At 33.1% G+C, this 18,258-nt stretch overlaps 1 protein-coding gene across 1 annotated transcript in view; it reads right to left on the bottom strand.

Annotated features, from left to right (window-relative positions):
• Window positions 1-9,359: 9,359 nt before the first annotated feature.
• LOC138187333 (fibrillin-2) overlaps window positions 9,360-18,258 on the bottom strand; it is a 222,284-nt gene continuing 213,385 nt past the window's right edge. Inside the window, exon 21 of the mRNA XM_069128003.1 lies at window positions 9,360-11,100. Within this exon, the coding sequence (XP_068984104.1) occupies window positions 10,946-11,100 (155 nt within the window). The 3' untranslated portion in view covers window positions 9,360-10,945. The remainder of the gene's footprint in view (window positions 11,101-18,258) is intronic.

The raw sequence follows: 18,258 nt of genomic DNA, 5'->3' as shown, positions 1-18,258 counted from the left end.
ATATTATTATAATAGGTATTATTCTCTTAAACTTTATTTAGTTTGGTGTTTTAAATTCATTTTCGGGAAATTGATAATTATTATACTTTTCATTGTTTGATATTCTAAGTCGTATAATTTATGCGTTATTATTTTTATTCTAGTATGTCATTAATAATAGAATCGAAGTCATTTCTTAATTACGTAAAAAGTGGAAATTTTCCTTGAGATTTTTGTACGAAATACTTTATGTATACGTATGTACTACAATTTGTATTTAATTAATCTGTTTAACTTCATTTAGTTTAATTTAGCTCTTCAAATTCATCCGTAGAAAATTGATGATTATTACCCTTTTTCTTACTTGATATTCTAAATGGTATAACATTTACGTTGTTACTTTTATTATAGTATATTCATAATAATAAATTCGAGATCATTTCTTAATCTCCCAAAGAATGGGATTTTTACTTTGAGATTTTTACGAGATTTTGTACGAAATACTTTATGTATACATATACGTATACGTGCTATAACCCGCATTTAAACAAGAGAATCCCCAACAACAACAGTGAGTGTACCTCATTTTTGTAATTATCATCACATATACACACGCGTAACATGTAGTATTCGAGGTATTCCATTCGAGTAAGATGTCTCGTCGTTCATCACGATTGACTTTTCACGGTTCGGAACGATCCACAGGTTTCCCCATTGCACTCTCGCCTTTTCTTTCTCGCGTTTCTTTCACGTTCCGATCTATCGTGGCCCGCACACGGTGTACCCTGCAGCAAATCGTCTAGAATCTAGGCCCTAGATCAATCCTTCGACCTCCACCAGGAGGCTCGATTCACTTATTACATACCACGATCACGATTACGATCACGATCGACACACCATCTAGGAGATCTAGAAATTCGAGGAAATCCGCGAGCCACTCTCCTCGTTGCTACTTGTCGGTTCGAACAAAATTACAAGTGATGGTTGCGTGACCAGCATACGCGATAAACCAAGGACAAAAGGGAAAAGAAGCAGGAAAGAGCGGGGATATTATTCCGAATGGCACCGACGGTTAATCGTGATGAAATTTGGCGGATATTATTAGACGAGATAGTAAATATGAAATATAAAATCCTAACTCCGAGAAATCATATATACAAAAAGTATTAGCACGTATCCTTATTTGCCAATAAAGCGTTTTTATCAATTTCCACATCTTACTTTCATAACATCAAATTTTTATGGTCGTGTGAAAGTAAATGATACGAAATTTAATATATTTGCACTGACTAATTAGTACGTAATTGTTGTAATAAATACAGTGGTATGCTAATAGTTTTTATAGCCACTGTAATTGATTTAGTGACAGCATTTTCGCCGCAAAAACACTCAACCCCAAGCCAAACATATACCGACATCTCTCTTCAAAGGAGACTGGCCGTTTTTCCTTTCACCTATTTTTACTTTAATGATATATTTATTCCTCATTCATGCTTACATCGTTATACTGATTACCGAACATTGCGCCTACAGCAGCGAAGATCTATTACCAGGTAGTAATATGAAACCGGAATTTTTGTATAGAAAATACACGTTGATTGTATGAAAATGATTAAAAATATTTTATTCGAAGTATTGCCCATCGCTAGCTATACATTTTTCCCACCTGTCTGGCAATTGGTGGATGCCACGCCAAAAAAACTATCGCTCTTTTGAGGCAAACCAGTCATCGAGCCATTTTCGTACATTTTCGCAAGAAGTGAAGTGCTGGTCAGAAAGTGCGTGTCCCATCGATGCAAATAAATAGTAATCGGACGGAGTCAAGTCTGGTAAGTAAGCCGCGTACGAAAATATTTCCCAACTGAACGCTTCGATCGTTTCCTTGATCGGTTTTGCTGTATGTGATGGTGCATTATCACGAAGCAAAATTACTTTGTGTTGCCTTTTTTGATATTCTGGTCGTTTTTCACGCAAAGCTCGATTCAAATCGATCATTTGTTGTCGGTAGCGCTCGGTATTAACGGTTTCGCCACGTTTTAACAGCTCGGTGGTCTTTTTCGGTGGTCTTCCACGTTCTTCGTTCCTCGCGTCAAAATTGCCACTTCTGAATTTTTTAAACTACTCAAAGCACTGTGATTTACCAAGAGCATGCTCACCGTAAGCTTCGACAAGCATTCGATGCGATTCTGCAGCAGTTTTCTTCAAATGGTAACAGAAAATCAATGCTGTCCGCAAATTGTAGTTTCTAGGCACAAAATTTGACATGTTCAAGGCTATTACAAACTATGCTGTTGTATGAAACTTGTATTGTTCTGAGTCGAAAATGTTTGTGAGATGTCAACAAAGACTTTTGGCATCAATGACGCAGTTTAGTGATAACTACATTATCAGCTAGGGCCATCTATAGGCAAATTCCGGTTTCATATTTACATACCTGGTACATATAAGGACATGTACCTTCCGAACGTCTAATTTCTCAAAGCTAGGATTTTATATTTCAGATCTAATATCTTACCCCGTGTTATCCAGCAAATCTCATCCCGATCGGTTATCGGTGCCTTTCAGAAGTACAGTCAAGAGCGGAACAAAGGGCGATTTATCCGCGATCCGTAGATCCGTAGACGGCAAAGAGTAGGGAAATCTATCGGGAGTTCTATGCAAATCTGGAATCGAGCGTGCGTTGTCGTTGGTCGAACGAGTTTCGCCGATTACCAGGACCTGGTCGAAACACGCATTGCAGCGGACGCGGCGATTTTACGTTCGTTTCTTTTCACGGTACAACGATCGCGAATTTGTCGAACGAAACGAGGTTCGATCCGCATACAACGAAACTCGAGTTGACTCTCCACCTCTCCCCGTTTCACCCTCACGCGGAGTTTCCGTGTTAATCGTCGATCGTCGATTAAAATTTCGCCAGGGACGGACAATGTCCGTGTCGGTTAAACGAAGCCGGTCGCGATTAATTTTGAAATTGGACGCTTCGTCGAGTGTGTTTTCACGCGGCTTGCAGCTGACAAGCCGGAACAACGATAGTTTTAATCCCGTTCAATAGAGAGAGAGAGAAAGACAGGGAGAGAGTGTGTTAAAGGGCGGTCTTCGGCTCGTCGCCCGCACGCCGATCGGAAAACGAAACGGATTTATGGAAATTGCAAAGTTCCCAGGTTACGTCAAAGCCCGTCGAATCGAGTGTGCGCGAATTATGCGTTCTATTGGACCGAGAACCGCGATTAACGGATAAAACGAAACGTCTTTTAATCAGTTCCCGCAGCCGCGCTTTACGTTTCGATTGGAATATTTTTGAACGTTATGGTTCGCATCTTGTTTCGTACGTTTCTAGTTTTCAATCAACTACGATCCCTGACAGAATGGTTTTGATCAAACGCAATAATGTTATATGTTTATTGTAAAACTGAGAAAGACATCGAGACTTTGATGTGAAAAATTAAATAAAATTATTGTATATATCTGTTTTGTTCACTTCCGTTCCTTGATGCTAATAACATAAATAAAAATGTGTGTTCTGTTAAGCGATCCTTACTTTCTCTTTTGTTTTAAGAACATGTATCTGATTTGATTTTGTTTTAGGAACATTTTATATTCGTAAAACGTAAATATGTTTAGTCAATCTCGTATTATTACGTTTGATCAATAATATTTTGCTATGGGATTGTATATTTGTATTTTATTTGTAACTTTACAGTACATTCATTTTTCATTTAAGCACTTTATCGGACAATAAGTTATTCATTCTTTTTACTGATTTGCAAAATATTTTTGTTCCGTGCAGATTGTGATTACGTGTAATTTAAATTTTCCAATTTTTAAAATATTTGTAATTATTAATTACACTCTGCATATGACTTTTAATATTTTCATTTTTAAAAGCACTCAGTATTTCAGGATTAATATTGTTTAATTCAATTTCACAAATATGTTTCTACAATTCTTTAAAACCCATATTTTCCATTAGTACGTAAAGTTTCTGCTGAACGACCGTAAAATAAATATATTTGTGATTTTTCGTTGTCTTTTTCGAATATCATGATATTTAATTTTATTATTGCAAAGACGTCCAGGGGATTCGTATTTGCATCGCTATTTGTTTGTACGATCTTTTTCTGATATGTTGTTCGTAATACCTACACGTAGTATGCACTACTTTGTCACAAATTGTTATATAAATTACATGTTATATATTTTTTTATAAATTAATATTATACTTTCAATAGTTATTAACTGTTAACACAATAATAATATAATACTATAGTATTGCGTCGTAATTAATAAAATAACGATCAACAAATACGTAAACCTACGTGCTGTATGATTAAAATGAGAAATCATTAACAATGAAAATGGAAAATTTGAAAATTTAAAATAAAATAAAAGATTAGAAATTACAAATTAAAAATGAATACATATATCGATAGTAATCTTTTCTTATATGTTGTAAAATCCCATTTTTATTTAAATTTTTTCCGATATCTGTAAGAATTTATCAGAGTAAAAGCACCTAGTGCTACATTTTGTTGATTTTACAGTCATGAGTTCGAAATAAATAACGCGATTGTTATCCGTGCAATCAGCGATAAGCACATTGCCAAGCTAAAAGATGTTATACTATATATTGTTTGTTTGCAATTTACCACTATTTATTATGTTAATCGAATTATTTATTCCTTCGCTAATTAATTGTTACCGATACATAATAGGGGATAATTATTGTATAAAGTATACTCCTAGATTATTAAACGAAAAATTGATCAAAAAACAGTCCTTATGTTTATGTTATGCTCTTATCGTATATAATCAAAAGAATTTATATTAAATGTATGATATTTTTTTTATCACCGTACTTCACGAAAAGTAAGTTATAAAGTGTAAGTAGTTATACTTTATTCTGAATATAATTAATTAATAATTAATTTATAAATATCTCTTCAAGATTATATTAGATATAAAATTTCTTGTAATATTACAATTTGCGTCTACTATTCAACTTTATAAATAACGAAATGTTTCTCTCGAAACAATCTCGTTATATATTTCAAAGTTCCTCGACTTTTTTCACATACAGCAAAACATGGAATGTTATCGTTACTACGTATACACATATGTTCTCTTTCTTCTTTTTGAATGACTAAGGACATTTATTATTATAAAACTCATTTTACCTTTGATTTGCAACGGGCTTTTATAAAAAGGAGCGCTCGAGGTTTGTAATTGTCAAAGAAATCGTAGAGAGTGTGATAAAACAGTACGCACGTAAACTACGTGCAAGTACTTGCATTTAAAGGGCTATTTTAGTATAAAAAAAACAGAAAATTCGATTTCCTATTTTTTTGTGTATAATTGGGACTATATGAAAGTGTATGTGTAAACTACAAAGGAGAAATTCCTACTATTTCTGAAAATTTAAAGACTTTAGTTGCTTCAAAACCTTTTTGACGTATCTCTTTAAAGCGACTGACACCCAAATTCGAACTTTCAAATTTTTTCTTTCAGACAAACCGATAATAGGTGATCTTGGTTGAATTATAGCTTTATTTTGTTATATTTAAGATCCATATTATAAATAAAAGAGCTACTTATCTTTTTATGAAATTTAGTTGTTTGATTTGTATGATTTCGGCCATGACAAGATTAAAAATATTAACGGAATTAGTAAAAAGAGGTAAATGTGTCAGAGTTTACTTAAAGAGAGTCGTTTAGATCAGAGTGCTCCTTTAACTCGAACGGTTCCACGTAATCACTGTTCGAGATCCGTGCATAAACGATTTCCAGGAAACGTATTATGAAATCGTCATTAAAAGTCGACGTGATATTAATCCTCCGTATCTCGGTACCCTTCCGAGGCAGGTGGAAGGCGCATCCAAACTATCGATTAGTTGGAAACGTGAAAAATTGAAGGGCCAGATCTTTTCGTGTACACCGTGTCATTTGGGCTCGACGAGCGGTATCATCGATTGAAGCGAGGTTAGCGTGTTAGATGTGATGTTCACGCGTGAGCAATGAATTCCAAGCGATGAAATGTCGGCGACGTCGATCTTAAAGATGTAAGAACGTGCGAGAAAAGGGACTATTTGGTAGATGGGTAGAGAAATTTGAAATTTAGTATGAAGAATGATGATTTCGTGAGAATGAGAAGAAGTTTTGGAAGAAGGTGATTAATTCTTCAATTGGAATATCGTGGCATTTTGACAGTAGCATGTTGGACATTTTTGGAAAAAATTATATAAGCTCGATCTTTTTATAATCTCATTACAAAAATTTTCTTACTGAGAAAATTTAGATACGTTCGATGACAGATAAATCTAGAAAATTACATCGTGTAATAAAGTAAATGGAGATTTGGTACAAACGTAATTTTCATGTTATAGCAATTTGAAGTTTTTGGGAGGCAATATACATGCATATTGTATTTTACAAATTCGATTAAAATGAAAGTAGGTTAATCGAAAAAATATGGAAATTTATAACGTTTATGGTACCAAAGAAATTGTTACATGATATGTAAATGATTTACATTTTGGAAAGTATCATATGATATTTTAAGATCTTTTAAATTAAAGAATATGTAAATTACGCGTTAAGAAAAGTACGTTAAATTTTCAAGTGTAAAAAGTATTCCACCGAAATCTGTTCGAAATTAACTTTATGAAAACTTTCAAATTTGAATTTAACTCTCTTTATAAAGTATAAAATATTCAAACGCTTCAATTACCTACATACCATCACGATGTTCCACTTTGAGGGTTAAATCACCCTGTTGAACCTCGATCAAAGCATGGAACGAGGAGTATAATAATCGAGATTATTGATTAAATCACTTTAACTAATTAATAAGCATAGGGACAATATATGGTAAATGTAATTAGAGGTCATCAAAAGTTTGTGATACCTTCAATTATATCGATAAGCGCTGACTGCGTTCGAAGCCGTAATTTTTAGAACGAAATAATAAAAACGAGTCAGGAGAAAACAGTTAGAAGATCTTTTTTCTTTTCTTTCCATCATGAACGATCGTCGATGATCACGGAGCCTAACCAAATATATTTACTTTCTCATAATTAAATCTTATTACACTGTAATACTATTACTACTATATTTTAACTTATTCCAAGAAAAACAGCTCGCCTCAAAATTTTTGTTTATTGTGACAAAATAAACAATGGAAATTAATATAAGATATTATTAGATATATAAATATAATTATATAGAAAAACTTTTTACACCTATGTACATTATTCGTACATTTATGTGATGTACATACATTTATATATAAGTTTCTTCATAATATACAGGACATTTTAATAAATTCAATAATAACAAATAGGATGGGAAAATGGAATAGATAATCGATAAAATGATATTTGGATTTAGAACAATATTTTATAAGAAATAAAATTTTGACCCTTCATTTCTTTAAAATAATTTCTATATACGTATATTTTCAGATTTGTTTCAAATTTTATCAATATAATTAGGATAATTGGATTTCACTACAGCGGTACATTGCCTGCACCGCGTATAAAAACGACTCATCCACCAAAAAACTTACTATTCGAGGTCGTTTAATTCTGCCCTACGAGATTTTTTCACCAATCTTCAACTAGAACATTTTCAAACCGTAATGTTTCCTATTTCGCACATTTGGATAAGGTATCTTGTATATTGGATTTCAACAGACTATTCAAAATTAATCGGTAACAGCGAGTATAGCCGTGCAATACTTTGCAGTATATCCTAAATATTTTACGAGGAAATTTTCATGTATCTACGTCACGAGCAGGTAATCCCTTGGTGCAAGCTACGCTTTTACGTTCACGTGAACCAGATTTACGTATATTAATGTATAACCATCGTATATACGGTGTAGTTTCAGACGATGCTTCTGTCATCGCCAGATTCCTGTTTTCCTGAATAACATTGTCGCGAAGGTACTGAATACTTCACAACCGCGCCGTTAGACAATAGGCTATTAAGAACGAAAACCGGCATAATGAGTGACGAGAGTGTATATATCTCAAGAGGTGGTTAATATCGGTGTACCGATGGCTCTACTTATTGTTCGTCAGTATTTTACGCTGTTTGTTCTTGTCTTTATACGTTTATCTTTCTTATTTTTTCGATTCTTCATCATCATATATATTATACAAAATATCTTGCAACTGATGGTATAATTAAAGGAAGTTCTAAAAAAAAAAGAGTTGGAAATATATTATCAAGATTTAAAAGCTTTTCTAAAAAGCGAAACGTCATATGAATAAATATTTTACGTAAAATCATTTCATATTTGATTGTACCGTCATTTACAAAATACCTTGTATATATGAATTTACCATACAACTACCGTAACGAAATATATGCAACAACAATAATTATTTCGGTCAATAATCGATAACCAAGTATACCAAATGAAACGTTAAAACCTTCAGCCCACCAATAAAGAAGTCTTTAATAATCTTCCTACAGAACCTACGTTTCAATTACCAGTTTCACATCCATTAATAAAGATATCCTCATCTATCTTCTTGCTGCAAGTATTTCAATTGTATTTCACACCTCGCATACATGTCGCGCTACTTCACCAATGACGTGATCACGGTGTTTCTGGATGACGCTACTTCTGTGGTGCAATCCCTTTCTAATTGTAATGTAAGTACATACTGTCCATAAAAGGTGGTGAACAACGCTGTGTATGGTTGATGGAATAATTGGCTATCATTAAGGGTATTGATCGCATTAGGCCATGTCTATTGTCGAGTTATACGCCCATTAAACGTATATCTCGGTAAATTTGCCAGAAATGAACCACTCTCGAGCCATATTGATCAACTCCAAAATTGGAAAGTATAGAGAAGTGACAGTGTTACGAGCATTGATTCATAAATTTATCTCGAAATTTACTAAATCGGCAAAGTTACAAAACACTTTTTTATTACAAAATTAACAAAGTTGTAAAACACATTGGAAGAAAAAACGCTTTTTGATCGCTGAGTCATTACAGTCGCAAAAAAATACCTCTCTTCTTTTTCTTCAAAACGAGGAGAAACAGAAAAAAATACGCCTATTACCTCTCTGCAGCGAAATCAATAAATCATCGAGTAGCACTGCACCAAATGTTCCTCTCCACGGCAATCGAAACTGCGGTTCGCGTTCGATATGCGCACTTTTTGTCTCTTTTCCAAACGAGGATACGATTGCTCCGTGATCGACGACGTCGATGGAACGGAAGTTAACAACACACTAAGGGGAAAACTAGATTGCGTTATATTTAAGTATTGTAATTGAGAAAAAAAAAAAGGATAAAAGAAAAAGAACACAATGAAACGATTTAATGTATGCGAAGTTTCGTTTATTATTTATTGATACCCCTCCACGCCACTCGCATATCATTGTTAAAGAGTAACGTAATCCTAACGACATTACGATAAAATAAATGTATAAAATTTATGTATCGAATACATGTATGTATATATATGTATATTACAAAGAACAAGAAAGAAAGATTAAAAAAAAAAGACATAGTGAAAAAGAAACACCTCTGAAATTCCTCTACTGAGCTCACTCTCTTTCTTTTTCCTGGCTTTAAGAACTTATTATTAATTACAATTTGTAAAAGGCAGTGCTGGGTGGCAGTAATTGTTTCAAAATAATTATGTAGTCGTAATAAATCTACGTGCAGCGTGTAGATTTACGAATATACAGTGTAGAATCTAGACCGATGCATTGTTCGTACGATGCTTTGAGATTCGTGATCTTTCTGGATTAACCCTTCGGTTCGTGAGATTAAATTGATTAAGAAAGAAAAGTGGAATAAAATAACAATGACATTAAAAATACATGAGCAGGATATTATATGTCGTAATTAAAAAACAGAAGAATGGGAATTTTGTTGAAAATACTTGGGAAAGAATTTTTTTTTAGTTTTTTAGTCGTTTTTAGTCGTTCGAAAACATCTTTTAGAACATTTTTCCAGTACAACAAATAAGATATAAATTTTAATTAAATTTGGAGTTGTCTGAGAAGTAGGTTAACAGTATAAGTCGGTGCAGGACTAATTGCAAGTAGCTCGTGAAGCATATCTCCTTAAAAAAATATAATGGAAATTAAAGTAAGTTCGTCTTCTCTTTTTTTGAATGTAGAATTTCTTAAATATCCTCAGTTAAAAACACAGTTGTTTAAAATGAGAATAAAAGTCTACTGAAAGAGACTTTGTAAATTAAAGCTAATAAATGATTCTTCACGAAATTAGTTCAAACTACAATACTGAATATCAAATTTGCAAGAAACAAGTGAGAATTCATTAAATAGATATTATAAGTATAATACTTTAATTTCATTGATAAATCAAGGAAGCATCAGGGCAACTGATGTTATATGTTATGATACGAAGACGTTACATCCATGGTATAGAACATAAATATTATCTTTAAGATACTAAGATACAAAGTACCTGGATTCAGTTAAATAAAATTCTACCGTACTTCAGGAAAATAAAAAGAAAGAAAATTAAGGAGAAAGAACAAGAGAATACTATTACCTAATCAATACCACTCAATCCTTCAATCTCCTTAAATTTGATCCGTTTCAAGCACGAACGTTCACTTTTAACTTCCTGCTACAACGCAATCTATCAGCGCGAAGGGTTAAAAGCCAAAGATCACCGTTCACTCAAGATTCGTTTGGTGAGGAAAGGAAATACTCATTGGAACACTGTCGATCCACAGAATGGAAGTGGCGGACCGGTCGTGCGCCTCGCGAAATCAACCGACTTTAAATTAGACTTAATTAAAGCGAGGAACGAACTAGTAGCCTTCTCTACCTTTTCTGCCTTCCTGCTTTACTCCTTCGGTGAGAGGAACTCTTGACATAATTTATGTGCGAGCCGCAGACCGGCCGTTCTTTTACAGTTAAATTACTTTCGGTTATTGCGTGTTTCGTTGGCAAACAATCGATCTTCTTATACGCAACATTTACGCCGCGGCAATATTCTCGTCTCGACACGGCCTCTGCCATAATGAGTCGTTGGTGAAGATACTACGTGGTCAGTCCTCGAAGAATGCCGCTGCTGTTGCTCGCGCAACTGCTGAAGCTGATATTGTCTCGCGTGTCGATCTGTGAACAAAATTATCTGGGTTAGTCTCAGTTGGTCTATGGCCTGAGTCGGTATTAGCCGAGTCAAGGTCGCGGCTCACAGAGCTTCCCCCACTCTACTACCATTTCCACGTTAAGATACAGTTATTCGAACTATTTCAACACAGTATCGCAATGAAACTCCGTTTATGCGAATGAAATTTTAATAGCGTCTGATTAATTGAATCCTGGCTGATCCACTATTATCTGGAACTAGCGTCGAGCATCAATCTACTTATATGAATGTTTAACAATAAGATGTAAACAGTGGAACATAATTTGCAGGCGATACAAGTTTGCAACTTTATTATCTGTTTAAATGTAAATGTATCGTGGAATTCTCTTATATGAACACGAACTGAACTATTATCTTAACGAAAAGTTATAGGTGGCGAGGAAAAACAGACGGACTCCTATCATATGAATGACCTTGTTATATGGTCCAACTTGTCCGCCGATAGGTTCGTTCTATTTTTCTATCTTTCTCGTTATTTCTGTATTTGTTGCTTTGTATAAGAGATGATAATAAAAATATTGTGTTGCTTAGTTTATAAAAACATGAATCATTTGTTCTAGTTTGAAAATACAAACAATTTCTTTTTAACCATAAAATTGTAGAATATATTTTTAACAAAAAGGAGGTTGTGTCAAGAAGTTGTTGTGATTACGTAGCTGTAGTCGTTACACAAAAATAGTGAAACGACGCACTTCGATGAAATGTCACCAATTCACTTATTAAATTGGGCCTGTAATTTCAACGAGGTTGCTGCAGTGAGCACATTCGCAAATTGGACCATTCGAACAATTAATTTAATTGATTTTAACATTCGATGACCTTCCTAAACCCAACTCTGGACTTTGATCTGAATCGGGAAGACAACCTTAATCTTAACCAGGAAGGTGAGTATTTAAATTTGTTGAAAAGAAAGAGGTAAAAAGAATGAAGCATAAGGCAGGACAATAAATCTGACCAGTCAAGGACACTTCTCCGCCGACGCTTTTAGGGCGCTACTACGGGCTCTAGCGAAATTTACGTATGTAAATCGGTGCTTCTGAATTTTCAGCGTATCTGACACATTGTACGTAATTTTCCTTTATAAGACAATATACCTCTTGCGTTTTTTCTTTTAAAATAGAATAGAAATGTTAAGAAATTTCTTTGTTATTGTATTAAATTATATTTATTCGATTTTTATTTTATTTTACTTTTAATAAATTTTAATAAATCTCTTCGTTGTTATATTATATCGTACACACGAAATTAAAATAGTACCTAAAAACAAGGTAGAGAATAAATACGCGTTGGAAATTGCTGATCAAATTTTCAGCTCAGCACTTACGGACAGACCATTAGCAAACCTATTGATCGACAAACGAGCAACGTGATAAACTAACTCATTGATAGTCACCGTAACGTAGAGCGATCTGAACGGCCAATTGCTGCAGCAGGAAGTGGATATTGTATTGTCTCGTCAAGCTTCAGACAGTTTCTAGTGTTCGCTTAACTAGAAGTGTCTTGTGTATACGTGTATATACAAGCAAGCGTTGCTTACCGTGTGGTTGCGAATAAGTAGAACGGAATGTCTATCGTCACGGGATCAAGCTACTGGAATTCTTTCTTAGATGACCCAATGCGTGTCATATGGTGATTACCATGTCACAGTGAGTCGCGATGTAATCGGGTTGGAACGTGGACGAGTGTCAATGTTGAAGATCTGCTTCGAACTCGTTGCAAATTTCAAGGAATTTAATCGTTATGAACCGATAAATTTAGTTTTGTAAGTTTTCAAAAAATTATTTGGATATTTGGAAGATGATACATAAGACTGCTATATCCTGGATTAAAATGTAGCATATTTTTACTCTTTTTGAGATATTGCACATCTGAAATATTCAGATCATGATATTCACGTTACTGACGAATAGTTATCCCAACAGATCATTTTAAGTACTTCGAGAAGTGCAAATGAGATTTTAAGTTTCAGGAAAATTAATATTACTTCAAAGTTTGATAATCACTTTTGTGTATTTTACCCAACTAATTATCTCGAATTAAATTAAAGCTAATTTCTTCCTTTCTCGAAAAGTGGTTCATTTTTCGAAAGTTTATCATAGGGTTTACTATTAATTTATCATCTAACCCTCATTAATTAGATTCAATGTAATTTCAAATTTCAATATATCGCAATATGTATACCGATATTATTATTATTATTTAAGTGATTATATTTAATTATAACATATAAATTCTTAAAGCTTCGCAATTGCTTAATATTACCAGAGTACAGTTAACAGAGATTGACGAAACATTAACAGCTTCTATAAAATATTTACTAAGTATTCCACTTGTTATGTCCTTCAATAACCTGAAAACGGAAAACGTTTACTCTTAAATAAAATAAAGCGAAAATGTATAGAAATATTTTATTGTAAATACAACGATATTGCCTATATTTTTTAATACTTACGGTTGTTCAATTTTCCAGAGTACAAAAATAGAAATATACTTAGCAAAACTTTATAAAAAGGAGTCAATTACCATTATACCCAAGATTTACTGAGAATTTAATCGCTTTTACCTGAATAAAGTTTACACATACGAATCTCGATAGTTCGTATAAATCGTCGTCGTTAAATAATTACTGTCTTTGCAACAATCCAACAGCGATTTGTTAAGATTTCTGTCATAAATGTAAAATGGCTCGTCATTTGTCAAAATATCGATTTCGTATCGGAACAACTTGTCGAAAACGAACATATAAACAAACGAAAAAAGCACGTTCCGTCGTTCGATGACTTGCTTTTTTCTGATTGTAAATCATTAAACGTCGATCGATATCCGATTAACCACTGGCGTCCGTAATTCAAGCAGATACCTAAATCCTTCTTTTACTGATTTATTCTCGCCAGATACGGCCATCAATGTTTCGTTTCTCCACTGTTTCTCTACCTTTCATTCTTTTTTGTTGTTTCTATCGTGAAATACGAGTACAACTTATATTTACGAAGTTCGAAAAACAAAGTGAAATATCAAAGAAACTTCAGCTTTTAATGTTTCAGAAAGATTTTCACTTTTGACAATTGAACAAGTGAAGCGAAATATTCGCTGAAAGATAAACAATAATTTCAATAATGTCCTTAAAACGAAACTTTATTCATAGTATCGCATTATTTATTTTTTTATAATCGTGATTATGTATTCTCATTTCTCGAAGAAATATACAAAAAGGTTTGTACCAGTCAAAAAGCAAAGGACGCTGCAAACTTTTGAGCGAATGCTGATGGAGTGTAATATAATAGATTCTAATGTTTGTTAAAAAGTTGCAATTTGGATTCTTTTTAATGTTTGTATTTTGTTAGTTTAGTGTATTTTAGTACTTTAGAAGATTTCCAGATGTAGTTAACTCTGTACTACTCGCTACAGATGCTGGAAACAGATAACAGTTTCGTTATCGAAGGTGAGATCAGTACCAGCTTATGAACGCGTAGGATATTAACTTCTTGCTACTGTTATTACACTTAGAGGAATGTACTGTCATTGTAAATTAGTTTGTCCAGAGTGTCCCGTAAAATATATAGGGAAATAAAGAGAAGAAAGGAAGCGAGGATATTTCTTGAAATTTTTTACTTTTATTTCCCAGCTTTTTCTTTGCTATTTTGTATAAAAAAAGTTATGTCAAATTATGTGCAATATTACTCGCAAGTTTAGACACATTATTTTTAGTATTATCATTATTATTAACTAATTTTACTGTTACTAATTACTTTTTTACATTTATCTGAAAATGCAAAAAGCAAAATAAATTAGATTAAATACTATTTTACACAGCGCTATATAATATTCATAAAAACAATAAAGTTAATTAATTAATTAGTTACTAGTAGCAAAAATTATTGAAGATTTATGAGAAATACATTTACAACAGGAGCATAATACTTCTCCTATTTTGGAGACTTGGAAATTACATTTTTTTTCTGTTTCGACACCCTCCAATTTTGTTACGTTTGGACGAAAAAACTTCCCGTGCATGTTAAAACTCAAAGGTCTTCAAATTCCTCTATTTTGTAGCGACTGAATTCTTGAAAATCGTGAGAATAGCGTAACTCAACAAGGGAATGTAAGATTATAGACAGGTTTCAAAAGTCTAATCATATAATGCAAAAAGAAAAATGGACGAAAATGCTTGATTTTGATATTTTAATAAAAATTTAGAAAAATATACGTATCTATTTTTTCACGGTTATATAAAAGTGTTACACAAATTTAATAAAAATTTGGAAAAATATACGCTATCATTTTTTTACGGTTATATAAAAATATTACACAAACATCAACACGATATGGATTAAAAAAAAAAAAGTTGTAGCTTCGCGCTATAAATAAAAGAATGGTTTTCAAACGAAAATAAGTCATTTTTGGCTGTAACGTAATCCTTTTTATGAAATTTAAAATATTTACTGGAATGGCGTTCCGTACATTGTACATTATCATCGCGCTACAAATTTTATTTCATCGGTTTCATTGGTGTTAGAATTATTTACTGCACAGAATTTTAGATGGCCGATAAAACGTGGTGCACGCTCTCTCATGAACACATGTTAGCGATTCGTTTCGCGGGTGCATTTGCAATTAACGGCATTATGCAACGTACAATGAAAATAATCGATCGTTCCACCTATTTTTCGACCTAATATGTATTTACGGAAATGAAATCGTCGGGCAACAATTAAATACTATACATATACTTAATGAACATATAATTACTTTTACTTTCAGCTCGTAAATTAATTACTTTGGATTTTCCATTATTTCGTAACTTGTCAATGGCATGTATTTCTAGTTTTCTCATTTTATCCCATTCAGAATCGACTATTTTTAGACTTTGAGAAAAATTTATTATTGTCAAATACTTAATTATTATTATTTTATTACTATGCTATTATTTTTACCAATTAATCCACAAAAATTATATTTTTCTCATGTCATCTTCAAACAGACTTGTTCAAAATACTTTGTTTGTTATCATTCTTGTTCCTATCGTAATCAATGAAAAACGTACGATTTGGGTTTGAAAATCAAAACTACAACTTCGCCAGATCATCGCCGTGAGACGATTACGATGACAATGCCGACGTGATACGGCGGCAAGAAGTCGCGTGACCCGAATATCGTTAATGGCACGATGGTAAGCTCTTCTGAAGCGAAATTCTGAAGCGGACACGGGGATATAAATCAGCTGTTCCACGATTTCCGTAAACGCGCTCGCGCGCGCGAATATTAATCAAATCATCCGACTCTTAAAGCACGCTTTCTTAATCGTCATCGGCCTTGTTACTATACCAGTTCGTATCTTCTGAGTTATTGTTTCGTATAAATTTAACTCTGAATATTACACGCTGTTATATAGAACATGTTTCCGGTCAACCGTGATTTTTAACGGTACATTAATTTTTAAATTTACGACCGTTGAAATTTCTCGTCCTCGTTTTAGGCGAAATATACTTAATGTTCTAGGAGAAATCATGTACATATATTTCAGCCAAACAATTCTACCAAATGTCCAAATTGTGAATGTAAACAACTAAATAAAACAAAAAAAATATATATGTATATTTGTTAGACCTGTTGCGGTTCTAGAGCTCGTGCGTTTCATTCTTCGTTTTGACTCAACGAACAAAGAGGGTTTCAACATTGTAAGAAAAATTGTAGCATAAGATTGAAACGAAAATTTATACATATCAATAGTGATTCATATTTTCACATGCTGCGTACGTACACGTAACATACTACATAATATGTTACAGATGTAATATGTAATATGTAACAAATATGTTATATAATATGTTACAAATTTTAATATGTTATAGAATAAAGAACAAGTTTCACAGTTTCAAGAAAATAATTACGAAACCATGGTGAAGAAAGGATTGCAAAAACTAAAGAGAAATATGTATTCACAGATAAAAGATTCAACTGTGAAACCTAAAAGTGTTCATTTTTTATCGCTTGAAAGTAAAAAGCTCATCGTCGATTATCTTCACTTTCCCTGTTTACGTCGGAGCACCGAATATTTGCTTGGCAAGAAGAAATTCGCTTGCGGCCACGAACCCCTTGGGAGCCACGGAAAGAAAATCGCAGGGGCAGCCTGAACGTTAAGTGCCGTGTCGTAAAGCTTAAACGAGATTGCAGACAGTATCGAGATACGAAGAGCCGCGAGCTGATCGTCTTCCGCAAGTGGGTGTCATCGTGGAAAGTTGGCTCACGTGCACGCGTAAGCACACGCAATCGTGACCATCTTCTTGGCAGTTTATGCCTCGACCTCCAGATCTTCCCTCGACATCGTTCTCTTTCTTTGCTATGCATTATTAATAGGCTCGTCGTTAACACGATGATTGTCAACGACACATAAATCACTAAAACAGTTAGAATCGTTTAACGAGACTCGTATTGTTAATTCGCAAAGAATGGAATTTGCACACGAATATCGAACGGATAAATTCTCACCAAAAGAATTTTTGATTATGTGTGGAAATATGTATGTATGCGAGTTATTATCAAGCTGCACACTTATGATACTTTATACCTTAACGGTATGCTTTAATCTTCACAATGTGATATAAAACATAGCCATTATCAACAGTAATAAATTCCCTTACTTAGTATCAACAAGTTTCGTTATTAGCAAAATTAAATTTTATAAATTACAAGTTATCTGATTATCCTATCTCACGTAAGCTTGTAAATTGCGTAAGACAAGTTTATAACCTACAACGTGTAATTTGTCAATTCACTAATATTATTAGTTAGTAAATTATCGCGCGAGAAGATCCTGGCGAATAACTTAATAATTTTTGCAAACGAACAAAGATTAATGAGATACGATATTAGAAACATGAGTTCAATAAAATATTATTGTTCGAAATCTATTTAATAAGGAGATATAGATATTTGATATTTCATGAAATAGAAAGCTTCGTTTGTATGAATACGAATGGAATATGAATGGAATTATATCCGTATATAGATATAAAATCTACAGAAGAATATAGGTAAAAAAGAATTATTTTACTAAAATTCGATTTTATTTGTATTTAGAGATAGTAATATGTATTGAGTCGAACTCTTCTAGCGTCGTTTGT

This window comes from Bombus flavifrons, chromosome 2 (assembly GCF_040668555.2).
Source record: "Bombus flavifrons isolate JBK064 chromosome 2, iyBomFlav1_principal, whole genome shotgun sequence".
Lineage (NCBI taxonomy): Eukaryota > Metazoa > Arthropoda > Insecta > Hymenoptera > Apidae > Bombus > Bombus flavifrons.
This window is presented reverse-complemented; position numbering and strand designations above follow the sequence as displayed.